A 17,495-nucleotide genomic window follows, 5' to 3' on the forward strand; every position below is an offset into this window, starting at 1 on the left:
CAGTCTGTGCCATGTTGCACTGAGTACAATCCTGCAGTGAGTACAATCCTACACTGAGTACAATCCTGCAGTCTGTGCCATGTTGCACTGAGTACAATCCTGCAGTGAGTACAATCCTGCAGTCTGTGCCATGTTGCACTGAGTACAATCCTGCAGTGAGTACAATCCTACACTGAGTACAATCCTGCAGTCTGTGCCATGTTGCAGTGAGTGCAGTCCTGCATTGTGTGCAGACTCCGGTCCGGGTGTTGCCCGGAGCCGGAGCTGGGCCGCGGATGGCTCGCCAGCGCTTGCTATGCACCCTCCCCTGCTCGCTGTGCCTGTGTGTGTGTGTCTGGGCTGGGGGGAAGGAGACAGACCCGTCCCTGGCTCCTCTCACGTGTCCATTTTGGGATCTCACATGACCCTGTTGTTTGGCCCCGTGATCAAATCTACTTCGAAATTCGAAATTTTGCAGCTTTGACTGGCCACATGGATATATTAGATCAAGCACTGGATACCAGGTGGGTGCAGGGCAGTTTGCAAACAAAAAGAATTAAAAGGGACCCTCCCTGCCCACCAGAAAAACAAGATTGCAACAGGCAAAGAGAGATGCCCGACTGCAACTTTGCAAAAAAAGAACTCCAACCATTGCAAAAAGAGCTGGAAAGAAATGGGGAAAAAAAAATTTTGCCAAAAAAAAAATAAGCTAAGGCGTCTATTTTTCCTTTTTAAAAAAATGATTGCAAATACAATTCACTTTTCCCCTTTTTGCATTTGATAATTTGCAGACGGGGTAAGGAAGGAGAGGGTTTGTGTGTGTGTGTGGGGTGGAAATAAGGATTTTTAACATTTGCTTTCAGTTCCAATTGCAATTAATATTTAGAGGGACATCATTGGGGGTGTTTTTAGGGGGAGCGGTGGCAGCAAGTGGGGGGAGAAAGGGGTTTTAATTTTGCTTTTTGGGAATGGGTTAGGGAGTTGTAAGTTGTCCTCATTTAAGAATGAAAAGATTTATTCCATTGGTTTGTCAAAAAAAAATGAATAAATGCTGTTTCTGTTTGTGATCGATTAGTCGAAATGCCCGAAAGGCAACGGGGACGGTCTGTTTTAAAGGGGACCGTCTCTCGTGCACCCCAGTTTCTGAATTAGTTGGGGTCACCACGGATCCCAGTGAGTCTCTCCTTTGCGATCCCACTCGTGTGCTGTCGTGTGTGTCTCAACTTTTTGAAGTTTCCACGTTAAATCTTGACGCTCTCTTCTCGAACGGGCGAGACTTGTCGGTCGGAATTACGACGAGCTTGCCTCGTCCAGTGTACAACCCCAACAACAGGGAGAGAGAGAGAGAGAGACGGGATCAGCTGAATTGCTTGCAACCGGGACAGCTACCGAGGTCTTAACAGGTGGTGGTGGTGGGATAGGGGAAAGGGAGAGCGAGGTGTGCAGTTTTGGTCGCCTTATCTGAGGAAGGATGTTCTTGCCATGGAGAGAGTGCAGCGAAGATTCCCCAGACTGATACCTGGGATGGCAGGAATGACGTATGAGGAGAGATTGGGACGATTGGCCTTATACTCGCTGGAGTTTAGAAGAATAAGAGGGGATCTCATTGAAACTTATAAAATTCTGACAGGACTAGAGAGACTAGATGCAGGAAGGATGTTCCCGATGGCAGGGGAGTCCAGAACCAGGGGTCACAGTCTAAGGATAAGGGGTAAGCCATTTAGGACAGAGATGAGGAGGAATTTCTTCACCCAGAGAGTTGTGAACCTGTGGAATTCTCTACCACACAAGGCAGTTGAGGCCAATTCATTAAATATATTCAAGAAGGAGTTGGATATATTTCTTAAGGCTAAAGGGATCAAGGGATATGGGTAGAAAGCAGGGACAGGGAACTGAATTTGGATGATCAGCCATGATCGCATTGAATGGCGGCGCAGGCTTGAGGGGCTGAATGGCCTACTCCTGCTCCGATCTTCTATGTTTCTATGTTTTGGGAGGGAAACGACATCCAGATTTCGAAAAGCTCTCGCTTGACGTCCCGAGACACCATCTTGGGGGTCGGGTCTGCTCTGCTCCGAGACACCCCAACGGTGATCAGTTCTGGGCCCTGCCCCTCGGGAAGGATATATCTCGGCCTTGGAGAGGGTGCGGAGCGGATTCACCAGAATGATACCCCGAGGCTAAAGGGGTTAAATCACGAGCAGACAGGTTGGCCCAGACTGGGCTTGTATTCCCTCGAGTTTAGAAGATTAAGGGGTGATCTAATCGAGGTGTTTGAGATGATTAAAGGATTCGACAGGGTAGAGAGAGAAACTATTTCCTCTGGTGGGGGGAGTCCAGAACAAGGGGGCAGAACCTTAAAATTAGAGCCAGGTCGTTCAGGGGTGATGTCAGGAAGCACATCTTCACACAAAGGGGGGTGGAAATCTGGAACTCTCTCCCCCAAAAAAGCTGTTGAGCTTTCAAGACAGATAGATTTGTGTTGGGTAAGGGTATTGAGGGTTACGGAACCGTGGCGGGTAGATGGAATTGTGGTACAGATCAGCCATGATCCCATGATCCTCCTGTTCCTGTGTAACAGGCTCGAGGGGCTGAATGGGCCTCCTCCTGTTCCTGTGTAACAGGCTCGAGGGGCTGAATGGGCCTCCTCCTGTTCCTGTGTAACAGACTCGAGGGGCTGAATGGGCCTCCTCCTGTTCCTGTGCAACAGGCTCGAGGGGCTGAATGGTCCTTCTCCTGTTCCTGTGTAACAGGCTCGAGGGGCTGAATGGGCCTCCTCCTGTTCCTGTGTAACAGGCTCGAGGGGCTGAATGGGCCTCGTCCTGTTCCTGTGTAACAGGCTCGACAGGCTGAATGGGCCTCCTCCTGTTCCTGTGTAACAGGCTCGACAGGCTGAACGGGCCTCCTCCTGTTCCTGTGTAACAGGCTCGAGGGGCTGAATGGGCCTCCTCCTGTTCCTATGGTAACAGGCTCGAGGGGCTGAATGGGCCTCCTCCTGCTCCTGTGTAACAGGCTCGAGGGGCTGAATGGGCCTCCTCCTGTTCCTGTGTAACAGGCTCCAGGGGGCTGAATGGGCCTCCTCCTGTTCCTGTGTAACAGGCTCGAGGGGCTGAATGGGCCTCCTCCTGTTCCTATGGTAACAGGCTCGAGGGGCTGAATGGGCCTCCTCCTGTTCCTATGTAACAGGCCCGAGGGGCTGAATGGGCCTCCTCCTGTTCCTATGTAACAGGCTCGAGGGGCTGAATTGGCCTCCTCCTGTTCCTGTGTAACAGGCTCGAGGGGCTGAATGGTCCTCCTCCTGTTCCTGTGTAACAGGCTCGAGGGGCTGAATGGGCCTCCTCCTGTTCCTGTGTAACAGGCTTGAGGGGCTGAATGGGCCTCCTCCTGTTCCTGTGTAACAGGCTCGAGGGGCTGAATGGGCCTCCTCCTGTTCCTGTGTAACAGGCTCGAGGGGGCTGAATGGACCTCCTCCTGTTCCTGTGTAACAGGCTCGAGGGGCTGAATGGCCTCCTCCTGTTCCTGTGTAACAGGCTCGAGGGGCTGAATGGACCTCCTCCTGTTCCTGTGTAACAGGCTCGAGGGGCTGAATGGCCTCCTCCTGTTCCTGTGTAACAGGCTCGAGGGGCTGAACAGGCCTCCTCCTGTTCCTATGGTAACAGGCTCGAGGGGCTGAATGGGCCTCCTCCTGTTCCTGTGTAACAGGCTCGAGGGGCTGAATGGGCCTCCTCCTGTTCCTATGGTAACAGGCTCGAGGGGCTGAACAGGCCTCCTCCTGTTCCTATGGTAACAGGCTCGAGGGGCTGAATGGGCCTCCTCCTGTTGCCATGATCCTAACAGCTTGCGATTTTCCACAGGCCAAGTATCCTTTGTATGTCCGCCTACAGTTTTGAGATTGTGTCGTGATGGGCCATGCTTCAGTTTGCCTCAGTACCATCCCCTAGATTGGGGGAGGGGGATGGAGTAATTTGCAAGTCGGTTAGGATTTGCCTCTGCCATCCAATGGGAAAGAAAGACAGACTCCCATTTCTCCAGCGCCTTTCACCACCTCGGGACGTCCCAAAGCGCTTCACAGCCAATGAAGGACTTTTTTTGAAGTGTGGTCATTGTTGTAATGTAGGAAACGCAGCAGACAATTTGCGCACAGCAAGCTCCCACAAACAGCAATGTGATAATGACCAGATCATCTGTTTTAGTGATGTTGGTTGAGGGATAAATATTGGCCCCAGGACACCGGGGAGAACTCCCCCCTGCTCTTCTTCCAAATAGTGGCCGTGGGATCTTTTACATCCACCTGAGATTAACGTCTCATCTGAAAGACGGCACCTCCGACAGTGCGGCGCTCCCTCAGTACTGCCCCTCCGACAGTGCGGCGCTCCCTCAGTACTGCCCCTCCGACAGTGCGGCGCTCCCTCAGTACTGCCCCTCTGAAAGTGCGGCGCTCACTCAGTACTGCCCCTCCGACAGTGCGGCGCTCCCTCAGTACTGCCCCTCCGACAGTGCGGCGCTCCCTCAGTACTGCCCCTCCGACAGTGCGGTGCTCCCTCAGTACTGCCCCTCCGACAGTGCGGCGCTCCCTCAGTACTGCCCCTCTGACAGTGCGGCGCTCCCTCAGTACTGCCCCTCTGAAAGTGTGGCGCTCACTCAGTACTGCCCCTCCGACATTGCGGTGCTCCCTCAGTACTGCCCCTCCGACAGTGCGGGGCTCCCTCAGTACTGCCCCTCCAACAGTGCGGCGCTCCCTCAGTACTGCCCCTCCGACAGTGCGGCACTCCCTCAGTACTGCCCCTCCGACAGTGCGGCGCTCCCTCAGTACTGCCCCTCCGACAGTGTGGCACTCCCTCATTACTGCCCCTCCGACAGTGCAGCGCTCCCTCAGTAATGCCCCTCCGACAGTGCGGCGCTCCCTCAGTACTGCCCCACCGACAGTGCGGCGCTCCCTCAGTAGTGCCCCTCCGACAGTGCGGCGCTCCCTCAGTACTGCCCCTCCAACAGTGCGACGCTCCCTCAGTACTGCCCCCCCGACAGTGCAGCGCTCCCTCAGTAATGCCCCTCCGACAGTGCGGCGCTCCCTCAGTACTGCCCCTCCGACAGTGCAGCGCTCCCTCAGTAATGCCCCTCCGACAGTGCGGCGCTCCCTCAGTACTGCCCCACCGACAGTGCGGCGCTCCCTCAGTAGTTCCCCTCTGACAGTGCGGCGCTCCCTCAGTAGTGCCCCTCCGACAGTGCGGCGCTCCCTCAGTACTGCCCCTCCGACAGTGCGACGCTCCCTCAGTACTGACCCTCCAACAGTGCGGCGCTCCCTCAGTATTGCCCCTCCAACAGTGCGATGCTCCCTCAGTACTGCCCCTCTGACAGTGCGGCCCCTCCGACAGTGCGACGCTCCCTCAGTACTGCCCCTCCGACGGTGCAGCGCTCCCTCAGTACTGCCCCTCCGACGGTGCAGCGCTCCCTCAGTACTGCCCCTCCGACAGTGCGGTGCTCCCTCAGCACTGATTCTCCGACAGTACTGCCCCTCCGACAGTGCGACGCTCCCTCAGTACTGCCCCTCCGACAGTGCAGCGCTCCCTCAGTACTGCCCCTCCGACGGTGCAGCGCTCCCTCAGTACTGCCCCTCCGACAGTGCGGTGCTCCCTCAGTACTGATTCTCCGACAGTACTGCCCCTCCGACAGTGCGACGCTCCCTCAGTACTGCCCCTCCGACAGTGCAGCGCTCCCTCAGTACTGCCCCTCCGACGGTGCAGCGCTCCCTCAGTACTGCCCCTCCGACAGTGCGGTGCTCCCTCAGTACTGATTCTCCGACAGTACTGCCCCTCCGACAGTGCGACGCTCCGTCAGTACTGCCCCTCCGACAGTGCGGCGCTCCCAAAGTAATGCCACTCCGACAGTGCGGTCCTCCCGCAGTACTGGCGCTGGGGAGTATCAGACCGGATAATGGGGCTCGAGACTGTGGAGTGGGGACTCGAATCCACGACCTTCTGGCTCGGAGGCGAGAGTGTTGGAAAGAGTGTCCGGAAATTTGTAATTGTTTGCGTGTACGTGGGATCGGGCTTGACTGTGATGCAGCCCTTGGATGAATAGCCCAGCTGTGCCAGTTGGGTGTTGGGGAGGGGAGGGAGGCTGACCAGGAATGGGGCGAGGGGACCGTATCTCAGCACCTTGAGGAAGGGGTTGGGGGCGGGAGAGTATTTGGGAAAGGTGGGTAAGAGTTTCTGAACCGTTCCCTCAGTTAATGGAACATTGCTTCTAATTATTAATGTTGCACCACGAGATTTAGAATCATGGTCACTTGCTTTAACAATAAACACAACTCTAGGCCGAGAGGATGTTTTCCCCCTGGGCTGGGGAGTCTAGAACCAGGGGTCACAGTCTCAGAATAAGGGGTCGGCCATTGAGGACTGAGATGAGGAGGAATTTCTTCACTCCGAGGGCGGTGAATCTTTGGAATTCTCTGCCCCAGAGGGCTGTGGAGGCTCAGTCGTTGGGTATATTCAAGACAGAGATCCTTAGATTTTTGAATATTAAGGGAATCAAGGGATATGGGGATCGGGTGGGAAAGTGGAGATGAGGTCGAAGATCAGCCATGATCTCATTGGATGGCGGACGGCAGGCTCAAAGGGCCGAATGGCTGACTCCTGCTCCTATTTCTAATGTTCACTTTTAAAGAGTGTGCAGGGACAGAGGGACCTGGGAGTTAATGTGCATAGGTCCCTGAAGGTGGCGGGACATATTGAGAGAGTGGTTCGCAAAGCATTTGAGATCTTGGGCTTCATAAATCGAGTGCAAAAATAGAGAAGTTATGCTGAACCTTTATAAAGCGCTGGTTAGGCCACAGCTGGAGTATTGCGTCCAGTTCTGGTCACCACACTTTAAGAAGGATGTGAAGGCCCTTGAGAGGGTGCAGAGGAGATTTACCAGAATGGTTCCGGGGATGGGGGATCTTAGCTACAAGGACAGGTTGGAGAAGCTGGATTTGTTTTCATTAGAGCAAAGGAGGTTGAGGGGTGATTTGATCGAGGTGTAGAAGATTAGGACGGGTTTGGATAGGCTAGACGGGGAAAGACTGTTTCCACTAGTTGATTGTACAAGGACTCGGGGACACAGATTTAAGGTTTTGGGCAAGATATACAGGGGGGAAGTGAGGAAAAAGTTTCTTACGCAGCGAGTGGTGAGGACCTGGAACTCGCTGCCGACGGAAGTGTTGAAAGCGGAGACACTCGATGTTTTCAAGGGGAGACTGGATAGGCACTTGAGGGAAATAAACTTGCAGGGTTACGGGGATAGAGCGGGGGGAATGGGACTGACTGGATCGCTGTGCAGGGGGCCGGCATGGACTCGATGTGCCAAATGGCCTCCTCCTGTGCCATAACGACCCTTTATCTTCCGTCCCTGCGGTAATCTCGGTAAATTTGTTTTTCCTTCTTGGCATTCATCGCCCAGGCCCGAGTCGCCCGTGGCGGTGGGTGGCGATGGGTGGGCCGCTGCCTTCTCTTGGACCTCCGGCAGGGGGTTTGGCCCGACCACGAGTGGCCGCTTCAGAGGGGGTGGGTGTGCGGGACTGGAGTCGCCTGTAGGCCCCCAGACCGGGTACGGAGGGCAGGATTCCTTCTCTGAAGGGACATCGGTCAACCGCTTGGGATTTGTTTTTTTTTAATGACAATCCCACAGCTTCACGGTCACTCCCCCCTCCTCTCCCCACTCCCCCGCCCGCCCCCCCCCCCCCCGAGAGCAGCTTTTAGTCCAGTAACAAAATCGCCACTCCGCCGCCCCTCTTTTCAGAAGAAAAGATGTGCGGGTTAGGTTGATTGGCTATGATAAATTGACCCTTAGTGTTAGGGGGATTAAATACGTGGGGTTACGGGGATAGGGTGGGATATGTGTTGGTGTAGGGGTTACAGGGATCGGGTGGGATATGTGTCGGTGCAGGCTCGATGGGCCGAAATGGCCTCTATCTGCATTGTGAGGTTTCTGTGATTCTGTGAAAGTGCAGGAACAATGAATTAAAAAGGCGCTTGGAATGTTGGCCTGTATCTCGAGAGGGGGACGGAACACCGAGGGCCGGGAGTGGTGCGACCACTGTACAAAGCCCCGGTCAGACCCCCCCATCCGGAGTCGCTGCGGTCAGTTCTGGGCTCCGCACCTCGGGAAGGGTATCTCGGCCTTGGAGGGGGGAGCAGCAGAGATTCACCAGAACGATACCCGGCCGGGAGGGGGGGGGGAGCTGAAAGGGTTAAATCACGAGGACAGACTTTTAATTTTATTCCTTCCTGGGGTGTGAGCGTCGCCGGCAAGGCCCGGCATTTATTGCCCATCCCTAGTCGCCCCTCGAGGAAGGAGGCGGTGAGCCGCCTTCTTGAACCGCTGCAGTCCGTGTGGTGAAGGTGCTCCCACAGTGCTGTTAGGGAGGGAGATCCGGGATTTTGACCCAGCGACGATGAACATAGAAACATAGACGATAGGAGCAGGAGTAGGCCATTCGGCCCCTCGAGCCTGCTCCGCCATTTAATGAGATCATGGCTGATCATCCAAATTCAGTACCCTGTCCCTGCTTTCTCCCCATATCCCTTTAGCCTTAAGAAATGTATCTAACTCCTTCTTGAATATATTTAATGAATTGGCCTCAACTGCCTTCTGTGGTAGAGAATTCCACAGGTTCACCACTCTCTGGGTGAAGAGATTCCTCCTCATCTCAGTCCTAAATGGCTTACCCCTTATCCTTAAGACTGTAACCCCTGGTTCTGGACTCCAGGAACGGGTGATATATTTCCAAGTCAGGATGGTGTGTGATTTGGAGGGGAACTTGGAGGTGGTGGTGTTCCCATGCGCCTGCTGCCCTTGTCCTTCTAGGTGGATGAGGTGGCGGGTTTGGGAGGTGCTGCCGAAGAAGCCTTGGCGAGTTGCGGCAGTGCATCTTGTAGATGGTCCACACTGCAGCCACGGTGCGCCGGTGGTGGAGGGAGTGAATGTTTAAGGCGGTGGATGGGGTGCCAATCAAGCGGGCTGCTTGTATTCCCTCGAGTTTAGAAGATTAAGGGGTGATCCAATCGAGGTGTTTGAGATGATCAAAGGATTCGATCGGGTCGAGAGAGAGAAACTATTTCCTCTGGTGGGGGGAGTCCAGAACAAGGGGGCAGAACCTTAAAATTAGAGCCAGGCCGTTCAGGGGTGATGTCAGGAAGCACTTCTTCACACAAAGGGTGGTGGAAATCTGGAACTCTCTCCCCCAGAAAGCTGTCGAGGCTGGGGGGGTGAATTGGAAATTTCCAGACTGAGATTTTTGTTGGGTAAGGGTATTAAGGGTCATGGAGCAAAGGCAGGCAGATGCTTTTGAGGTGCAGATCAGCCCTGATCTGATTGAATGGAGGAGCAGGCTCGAGGGGCTGACTGGGCCTCCTCCTGTTCCTGATGCTCCCCTGTAGATAGGCAGAGCTAACCTGGGCGAGACACCTTCTCCAAGAACCTTGGTGTAGAAGTATCTGGGGATGAGGTTTGAAGAAGAGCAGGGGATTTTATCAGACTCCGAACGCTCACACATGTCCAATCACTGCAGGGCAGCGGTCAGTAAACCACTCGGCGACTGGGGTGCGCGGTCCAATAGGAGACTGAGGTACCAGGTCCAATAGGAGACTGGGGTACTTGGTCCAATAGAAGACTGGGGTACCTGGTCCAATAGGAGACTGGGGTACCTGGTCCAATCAGAGACTGGGGTACCTGGTCCAATAGGAGACTGGGGTACCTGGTCCAATCAGAGACTGGGGTACCTGGTCCAATAGGAGACTGAGGTACCAGGTCCAATAGGAGACTGGGGTACTTGGTCCAATAGAAGACTGGGGTACCTGGTCCAATAGAAGACTGGGGTACCTGGTCCAATCAGAGACTGGGGTACCTGGTCCAATAGGAGACTGGGGTACCTGGTCCAATCAGAGACTGGGGTACCTGGTCCAATAGGAGACTGAGGTACCAGGTCCAATAGGAGACTGGGGTACTTGGTCCAATAGAAGACTGGGGTACCTGGTCCAATAGAAGACTGGGGTACCTGGTCCAATCAGAGACTGGGGTACCTGGTCCAATAGGAGACTGGGGTACTTGGTCCAATAGAAGACTGGGGTACCTGGTCCAATAGGAGACTGGGGTACTTGGTCCAATAGAAGACTGGGGTACTTGGTCCAATAGGAGACTGGGGTACCTGGTCCAATAGGAGACTGAGGTACCAGGTCCAATAGGAGACTGAGGTACCTGGTCCAATAGGAGACTGAGGTACCAGGTCCAATAGGAGACTGAGGTACCAGGTCCAATAGGAGACTGAGGTACCTGGTCCAATAGAAGACTGGGGTACCTGGTCCAATAGGAGACTGAGGTACCTGGTCCAATCAGAGACTGGGGTACCTGGTCCAATAGAAGACTGGGGTACCTGGTCCAATAGGAGACTGAGGTACCTGGTCCAATAGGAGACTGAGGTACCTGGTCCAATAGGAGACTGGGGTACCTGGTCCAATCAGAGACTGGGGTACCTGGTCCAATAGGAGACTGGGGTACCTGGTCCAATAGGAGACTGAGGTACCTGGTCCAATCGGAGACTGAGGTACCTGGTCCAATCGGAGACTGGGGTGCGCGGTCCAATAGGAGACTGAGGTACCTGGTCCAATCGGAGACTGGGGTGCGCGGTCCAATAGGAGACTGAGGTACCAGGTCCAATAGAAGACTGAGGTACCTGGTCCAATAGGAGACTGAGGTACCTGGTCCAATAGAAGACTGAGGTACCTGGTCCAATCAGAGACTGGGGTACCTGGTCCAATAGGAGACTGGGGTACCTGGTCCAATAGGAGACTGAGGTACCTGGTCCAATAGGAGACTGAGGTACCTGGTCCAATAGGAGACTGGGGTACCTGGTCCAATCAGAGACTGGGGTACCTGGTCCAATAGGAGACTGGGGTACCTGGTCCAATAGGAGACTGAGGTACCTGGTCCAATCGGAGACTGAGGTACCTGGTCCAATCGGAGACTGGGGTGCGCGGTCCAATAGGAGACTGAGGTACCAGGTCCAATAGAAGACTGAGGTACCTGGTCCAATAGGAGACTGAGGTACCTGGTCCAATAGAAGACTGAGGTACCTGGTCCAATCAGAGACTGGGGTACCTGGTCCAATCGGAGACTGAGGTACCAGGTCCAATCGGAGACTGAGGTACCTGGTCCAATCGGAGACTGGGGTGCCTGGTCCAATAGGAGACTGAGGTACCTGGTCCAATCGGAGACTGGGGTGCGCGGTCCAATAGGAGACTGAGGTACCAGGTCCAATCGGAGACTGAGGTACCTGGTCCAATCGGAGACTGGGGTACCTGGTCCAATAGGAGACTGAGGTACCTGGTCCAATCGGAGACTGAGGTACCTGGTCCAATCGGAGACTGGGGTGCGCGGTCCAATAGGAGACTGAGGTACCTGGTCCAATCGGAGACTGGGGTGCGCGGTCCAATAGGAGACTGAGGTACCTGGTCCAATAGAAGACTGAGGTACCTGGTCCAATCAGAGACTGAGGTACCTGGTCCAATCGGAGACTGAGGTACCTGGTCCAATAGGAGACTGAGGTACCTGGTCCAATCGGAGACTGAGGTACCTGGTCCAATCAGAGACTGGGGTACCTGGTCCAATAGGAGACTGGGGTGCCTGGTCCAATCAGAGACTGAGGTACCTGGTCCAATAGAAGACTGGGGTACCTGGTCCAATCAGAGACTGAGGTACCTGGTCCAATAGAAGACTGGGGTACCTGGTCCAATAGAAGACTGGGGTACCTGGTCCAATCGGAGACTGGGGTGCGCGGTCCAATAGGAGACTGAGGTACCTGGTCCAATAGAAGACTGAGGTACCTGGTCCAATCAGAGACTGAGGTACCTGGTCCAATAGAAGACTGGGGTACCTGGTCCAATAGAAGACTGGGGTACCTGGTCCAATAGGAGACTGAGGTACCTGGTCCAATCAGAGACTGAGGTACCTGGTCCAATAGGAGACTGAGGTACCTGGTCCAATCAGAGACTGAGGTACCTGGTCCAATAGAAGACTGGGGTACCTGGTCCAATAGGAGACTGGGGTACCTGGTCCAATAGGAGACTGAGGTACCTGGTCCAATAGGAGACTGAGGTACCAGGTCCAATCGGAGACTGAGGTACCTGGTCCAATAGGAGACTGAGGTACCTGGTCCAATCAGAGACTGAGGTACCTGGTCCAATAGGAGACTGAGGTACCTGGTCCAATAGGAGACTGAGGTACCAGGTCCAATAGGAGACTGAGGTACCTGGTCCAATCAGAGACTGGGGTACCTGGTCCAATCGGAGACTGAGGTACCTGGTCCAATAGGAGACTGAGGTACTTGGTCCAATCAGAGACTGGGGTACCTGGTCCAATAGGAGACTGGGGTACCAGGTCCAATAGGAGACTGAGGTACTTGGTCCAATCAGAGACTGGGGTACCTGGTCCAATAGGAGACTGGGGTACCAGGTCCAATAGGAGACTGGGGTACCTGGTCCAATCAGAGACTGGGGTACCTGGTCCAATCGGAGACTGGGGTACCTGGTCCAATAGGAGACTGAGGTACTTGGTCCAATCAGAGACTGGGGTACCTGGTCCAATAGGAGACTGGGGTACCAGGTCCAATAGGAGACTGGGGTACCTGGTCCAATCAGAGACTGGGGTACCTGGTCCAATAGGAGACTGAGGTACCTGGTCCAATCAGAGACTGGGGTACCTGGTCCAATAGGAGACTGAGGTACCAGGTCCAATAGGAGACTGAGGTACCTGGTCCAATAGGAGACTGGGGTACCTGGTCCAATAGGAGACTGAGGTACCTGGTCCAATGGGAGACTGAGGTACCTGGTCCAATAGGAGACTGAGGTACCTGGTCCAATCAGAGACTGAGGTACCTGGTCCAATAGGAGACTGAGGTACCTGGTCCAATCGGAGACTGAGGTACCTGGTCCAATAGGAGACTGAGGTACCTGGTCCAATAGGAGACTGAGGTACCTGGTCCAATAGGAGACTGGGGTACCAGGTCCAATAGGAGACTGAGGTACCTGGTCCAATCGGAGACTGAGGTACCTGGTCCAATAGGAGACTGAGGTACCTGGTCCAATAGGAGACTGAGGTACCTGGTCCAATAGGAGACTGGGGTACCTGGTCCAATAGGAGACTGGGGTACCTGGTCCAATAGGAGACTGAGGTACCTGGTCCAATCAGAGACTGAGGTACCTGGTCCAATCAGAGACTGAGGTACCAGGTCCAATAGGAGACTGGGGTACCTGGTCCAATCAGAGACTGAGGTACCTGGTCCAATCAGAGACTGGGGTACCTGGTCCAATCAGAGACTGAGGTACCAGGTCCAATCAGAGACTGAGGTACCTGGTCCAATCAGAGACTGAGGTACCAGGTCCAATACCAGCGTTCGAGGAGGCCAGACTTTGGTTTTGGTCAATAAGACACGAGGGAGATATTCTACTACCGGAGGCAGTGCGGAGAGGAGCTGGGAGGTCCCTGGTGTGAGGGGGCAGTGCAGAGAGGAGCTGTGAGGTCCCTGGTGTGAGGGGGCAGTGCAGAGAGGAGCTGGGAGGTCCCTGGTGTGAGGAGGCAGTGCGGAGAGGAGCTCGGAGGTCCCTGGTGTGAGGGGGCAGTGCGGAGAGGAGCTGTGAGGTCCCTGGTGTGAGGGGGCAGTGCGGAGAGGAGCTGTGAGGTCCCTGGTGTGAGGGGGCAGTGCGGAGAGGAGCTGTGAGGTCCCTGGTGTGAGGGGGCAGTGCGGAGAGGAGCTGTGAGGTCCCTGGTGTGAGGGGGCAGTGCGGAGAGGAGCTGTGAGGTCCCTGGTGTGAGGGGGCAGTGCGGAGAGGAGCTGTGAGGTCCCTGGTGTGAGGGGGCAGTGCGGAGAGGAGCTGGGAGGTCCCTGGTGTGAGGGGGCAGTGCGGAGAGGAGCTGGGAGGTCCCTGGTGTGAGGGGGCAGTGCGGAGAGGAGCTGTGAGGTCCCTGGTGTGAGGAGGCAGTGCGGAGAGGAGCTGGGAGGTCCCTGGTGTGAGGGGGCAGTGCGGAGAGGAGCTGGGAGGTCCCTGGTGTGAGGAGGCAGTGCGGAGAGGAGCTGGGAGGTCCCTGGTGTGAGGAGGCAGTGCGGAGAGGAGCTCGGAGGTCCCTGGTGTGAGGAGGCAGTGCGGAGAGGAGCTGGGAGGCCCCTGGTGTGAGGAGGCAGTGCAGAGAGGAGCTGGGAGGTCCCTGGTGTGAGGGGGCAGTGCAGAGAGGAGCTGGGTGGTCCCTGGTGTGAGGAGGCAGTGCGGAGAGGAGCTGGGAGGTCCCTGGTGTGAGGAGGCAGTGCGGAGAGGAGCTGGGAGGTCCCTGGTGTGAGGAGGCAGTGCGGAGAGGAGCTGGGAGGTCCCTGGTGTGAGGAGGCAGTGCGGAGAGGAGCTGGGAGGTCCCTGGTGTGAGGAGGCAGTGCGGAGAGGAGCTGGGAGGTCCCTGGTGTGAGGAGGCAGTGCGGAGAGGAGCTGGGAGGTCCCTGGTGTGAGGAGGCAGTGCGGAGAGGAGCTGGGAGGTCCCTGGTGTGAGGGGGCAGTGCGGAGAGGAGCTGGGAGGTCCCTGGTGTGAGGAGGCAGTGCGGAGAGGAGCTGGGAGGTCCCTGGTGTGAGGAGGCAGTGCAGAGAGGAGCTGGGAGGTCCCTGGTGTGAGGAGGCAGTGCGGAGAGGAGCTGGGAGGTCCCTGGTGTGAGGAGGCAGTGCGGAGAGGAGCTGGGAGGTCCCTGGTGTGAGGAGGCAGTGCGGAGAGGAGCTCGGAGGTCCCTGGTGTGTGGGGCCGAGCTATCGGGAATTTCTGATGAGACCCGGGGTTATCATCCTTGAACGAATTAAATTAAAAGGGAGGCATTGTAGAGATAGATCAACAAACGACTACGTGCATTTATATAGCGCCTTGAACGTAAAACGTCCCGAGGCGCTTCACAGGAGAGTAAATCAGACAAACATCTGACACCGAGCCACATGAGCTGGGACAAAGAGGTCGGTATTAAGGAGCGTCTTATAGGAGGAGAGAGAGGCGGAGAGGTTTAGGGAGGGAATTCCAGAGCTCGGGGCCCAGGCAGCTGAAGGCACGGCCGCCAGTGGTGGAGCGATGGAAATCGGGGAAGGCAAACGGGGCCTTGGTTTAACGTCTCATCCGAAAGACTGCCCCTCCGACGGTGCGGCACTCCCTCAGTACTGCCCCTCCGACGGTGCGGCACTCCCTCAGTACTGCCCCTCCGACAGTCCGGTGCTCCCTCAGTACTGCCCCTCCGACAGTGCGGCGCTCCCTCAGTACTGCCCCTCCGACAGTGCGGTGCTCCCTCAGTACTGCCCCTCCGACAGTGCGGCGCTACCTCAGTACTGCCCCTCCGACAGTGCGGCGCTCCCTCAGTACCCGCCCCTCCGACAGTGCGGCGCTCCCTCAGTACCGCCCCTCCGACAGTGCGGCGCTCCCTCAGTACTGCCCCTCCGACAGTGCGGCGCTCCCTCAGTACTGCCCCTCCGACAGTGCGGCGCTCCCTCATTACTGCCCCTCCGACAGTGCGGCGCTCCCTCAGTACCGCCCCTCCGACAGTGCGGCGCTCCCTCAGTACTGACCCTCTGACAGTGCTGCACTCCTTCAGTACTGACCCTCCGACAGTGCTGCACTCCCTCCGTACTGCCCCTTCGACAGTGCGGCGCTCCCTCAGTACTGCCCCTCTGACAGTGCAGGACTCCCTCAGTACTGCCCCTCCGACAGTGCGGTGCTCCCTCAGTACTGCCCCTCCGACAGTGCGGTGCTCCCTCAGTACTACCCCTCCGACAGTGCGGCGCTCCCTCAGTACTGCCCCTCCGACAGTGCGGTGCTCCCTCAGTACTGCCCCTCCGACAGTGCGGTGCTCCCTCAGTACCGCCCCTCCGACAGTGCGGCGCTCCCTCAGTACCGCCCCTCCGACAGTGCGGTGCTCCCTCAGTACTGCCCCTCCGACAGTGCGGCGCTCCCTCAGTACTGCCCCTCCGACAGTGCGGTGCTCCCTCAGTACTACCCCTCCGACAGTGCGGTGCTCCCTCAGTACTGACCCTCCGACAGTGCGATGCTCCCTCAGTACTGCCCCTCCAACAGTGCGGCACTCCCTCGGTACCGCCCCTCTGACAGTGCAGCGCTCCCTCAGTACTGCCCCTCTGACAGTACGGCGCTCCCTCAGTACTGCCCCTCCGACAGTGCGGCGCTCCCTCAGTACTGCCCCGCCGACAGTGCGGCGCTCCCTCAGTACTGCCCCTCCGACAGTGCGGCGCTCCCTCAGTACTGCCCCTCCTAAGATTCCAGTCTCATGCTCTTCTTTGTTCCTTTTCTTTCAGCCACGAGAAAGGTCAGGAGACAGACGAAAGTGTACAGCTTCAGGAAGGTAAGTATCCGTGGCTACGCAATGCAAATGGCCACCCGGCCACGCCAGAAACTCAGCCATTCACTGAGTCTTCTTCCCCTCCCCTCCTCTCCTCTCCTCTCCTTGGCCTCCTCCCTATCTCTGTAACCTCCTCCAGCCCCACAACCCTCCCTATATCTGTAACCTCCTCCAGCCCCACAACCCTCCCTATATCTGTAACCTCCTCCAGTCCCCTACAACCCTCCCTATCTCTGTAACCTCCTCCAGCCCCTACAACCCTCCCTATCTCTGTAACCTCCTCCAGCCCCACAACCCTCCCTATCTCTGTAACCTCCTCCAGCCCCTACAACCCTCTCTAGCTCTGTAACCTCCTCCAGCCCCTACAACCCTCCCTATCTCTGTAACCTCCTCCAGCCCCTACAACCCTCCCAGATCTATTCGCTCCTCCAGTTCCGGCCTCTTGAACATCCCCCCGATTTCCATCGCTCCACCATTGCCGGCCGTGCCTTCAGCCGCCTGGGCCCCGAGCTCTGGAATTCCCTCCCTAAACCTCTCCGCCTCTCTCTCCTCCTTTAAGACGCTCCTTAAAACCGACCTCTTTGACCAAGCTTTTGGTCGCCTGTCCTAATATCTCCTGATGTGTTCTACGGGTCAGATGTTTGTCTGATTTACACTCCTGTGAAGCACCTTGGGACGTTTTACTACGTTAAAGGCGCTATATAAATGCATTGTTGTTGTTCAGTGGGTGGTGGAGGCGAGGGGACACCGTGGTCGCCAGTCTACACTTGCTTGCCCGCCTGTGCTTACCTTCCAACAGGACTCGCTAACAAAAACGTGGGAACTCTGGATGAGGTCGGCCCAGCTCAATAGCGGCCGGGCCTGAAGCCTGGGACTTTCCTGCTCTCCACACAAACAGTGGAGGTCCAGAGAGACTTGGGTGGGGTGGGCGGTCCAGGTACAGAGATCATTAAAATCTCACGGACAGGTGCAGAAAATAATCGAAAAGGCTAATGGAACGCTGGCCTTTATATCGAGAGGACCAGAATACAAGGGGGTAGAAGATATGATGCAGCTACACAAAGCCCAGGATAGACCACACCTGGAGCACTGGGAGCAGTTCTGGGCCCCACACCTTAGG

The 17,495-nt window shown here is 56.3% G+C and overlaps 1 protein-coding gene across 1 annotated transcript in view; it reads left to right on the top strand.

Annotated features, from left to right (window-relative positions):
• Window positions 1-258: 258 nt before the first annotated feature.
• Window positions 259-17,495, top strand: part of LOC147110099 (upstream stimulatory factor 2-like) — a 172,931-nt gene continuing 155,694 nt past the window's right edge. The window contains exons 1-2 of the mRNA XM_086004049.1: window positions 259-503; window positions 16,332-16,378. Coding sequence (XP_085860175.1) covers window positions 472-503; window positions 16,332-16,378 — 79 coding nt within the window. The 5' untranslated portion in view covers window positions 259-471. The remainder of the gene's footprint in view (window positions 504-16,331; window positions 16,379-17,495) is intronic.

The sequence above is a fragment of the Somniosus microcephalus genome, chromosome 12, assembly GCF_052327205.1.
Source record: "Somniosus microcephalus isolate GS21.2 chromosome 12, FLI_Smic_1.0, whole genome shotgun sequence".
Taxonomy (NCBI): Eukaryota; Metazoa; Chordata; class Chondrichthyes; order Squaliformes; family Somniosidae; genus Somniosus; species Somniosus microcephalus.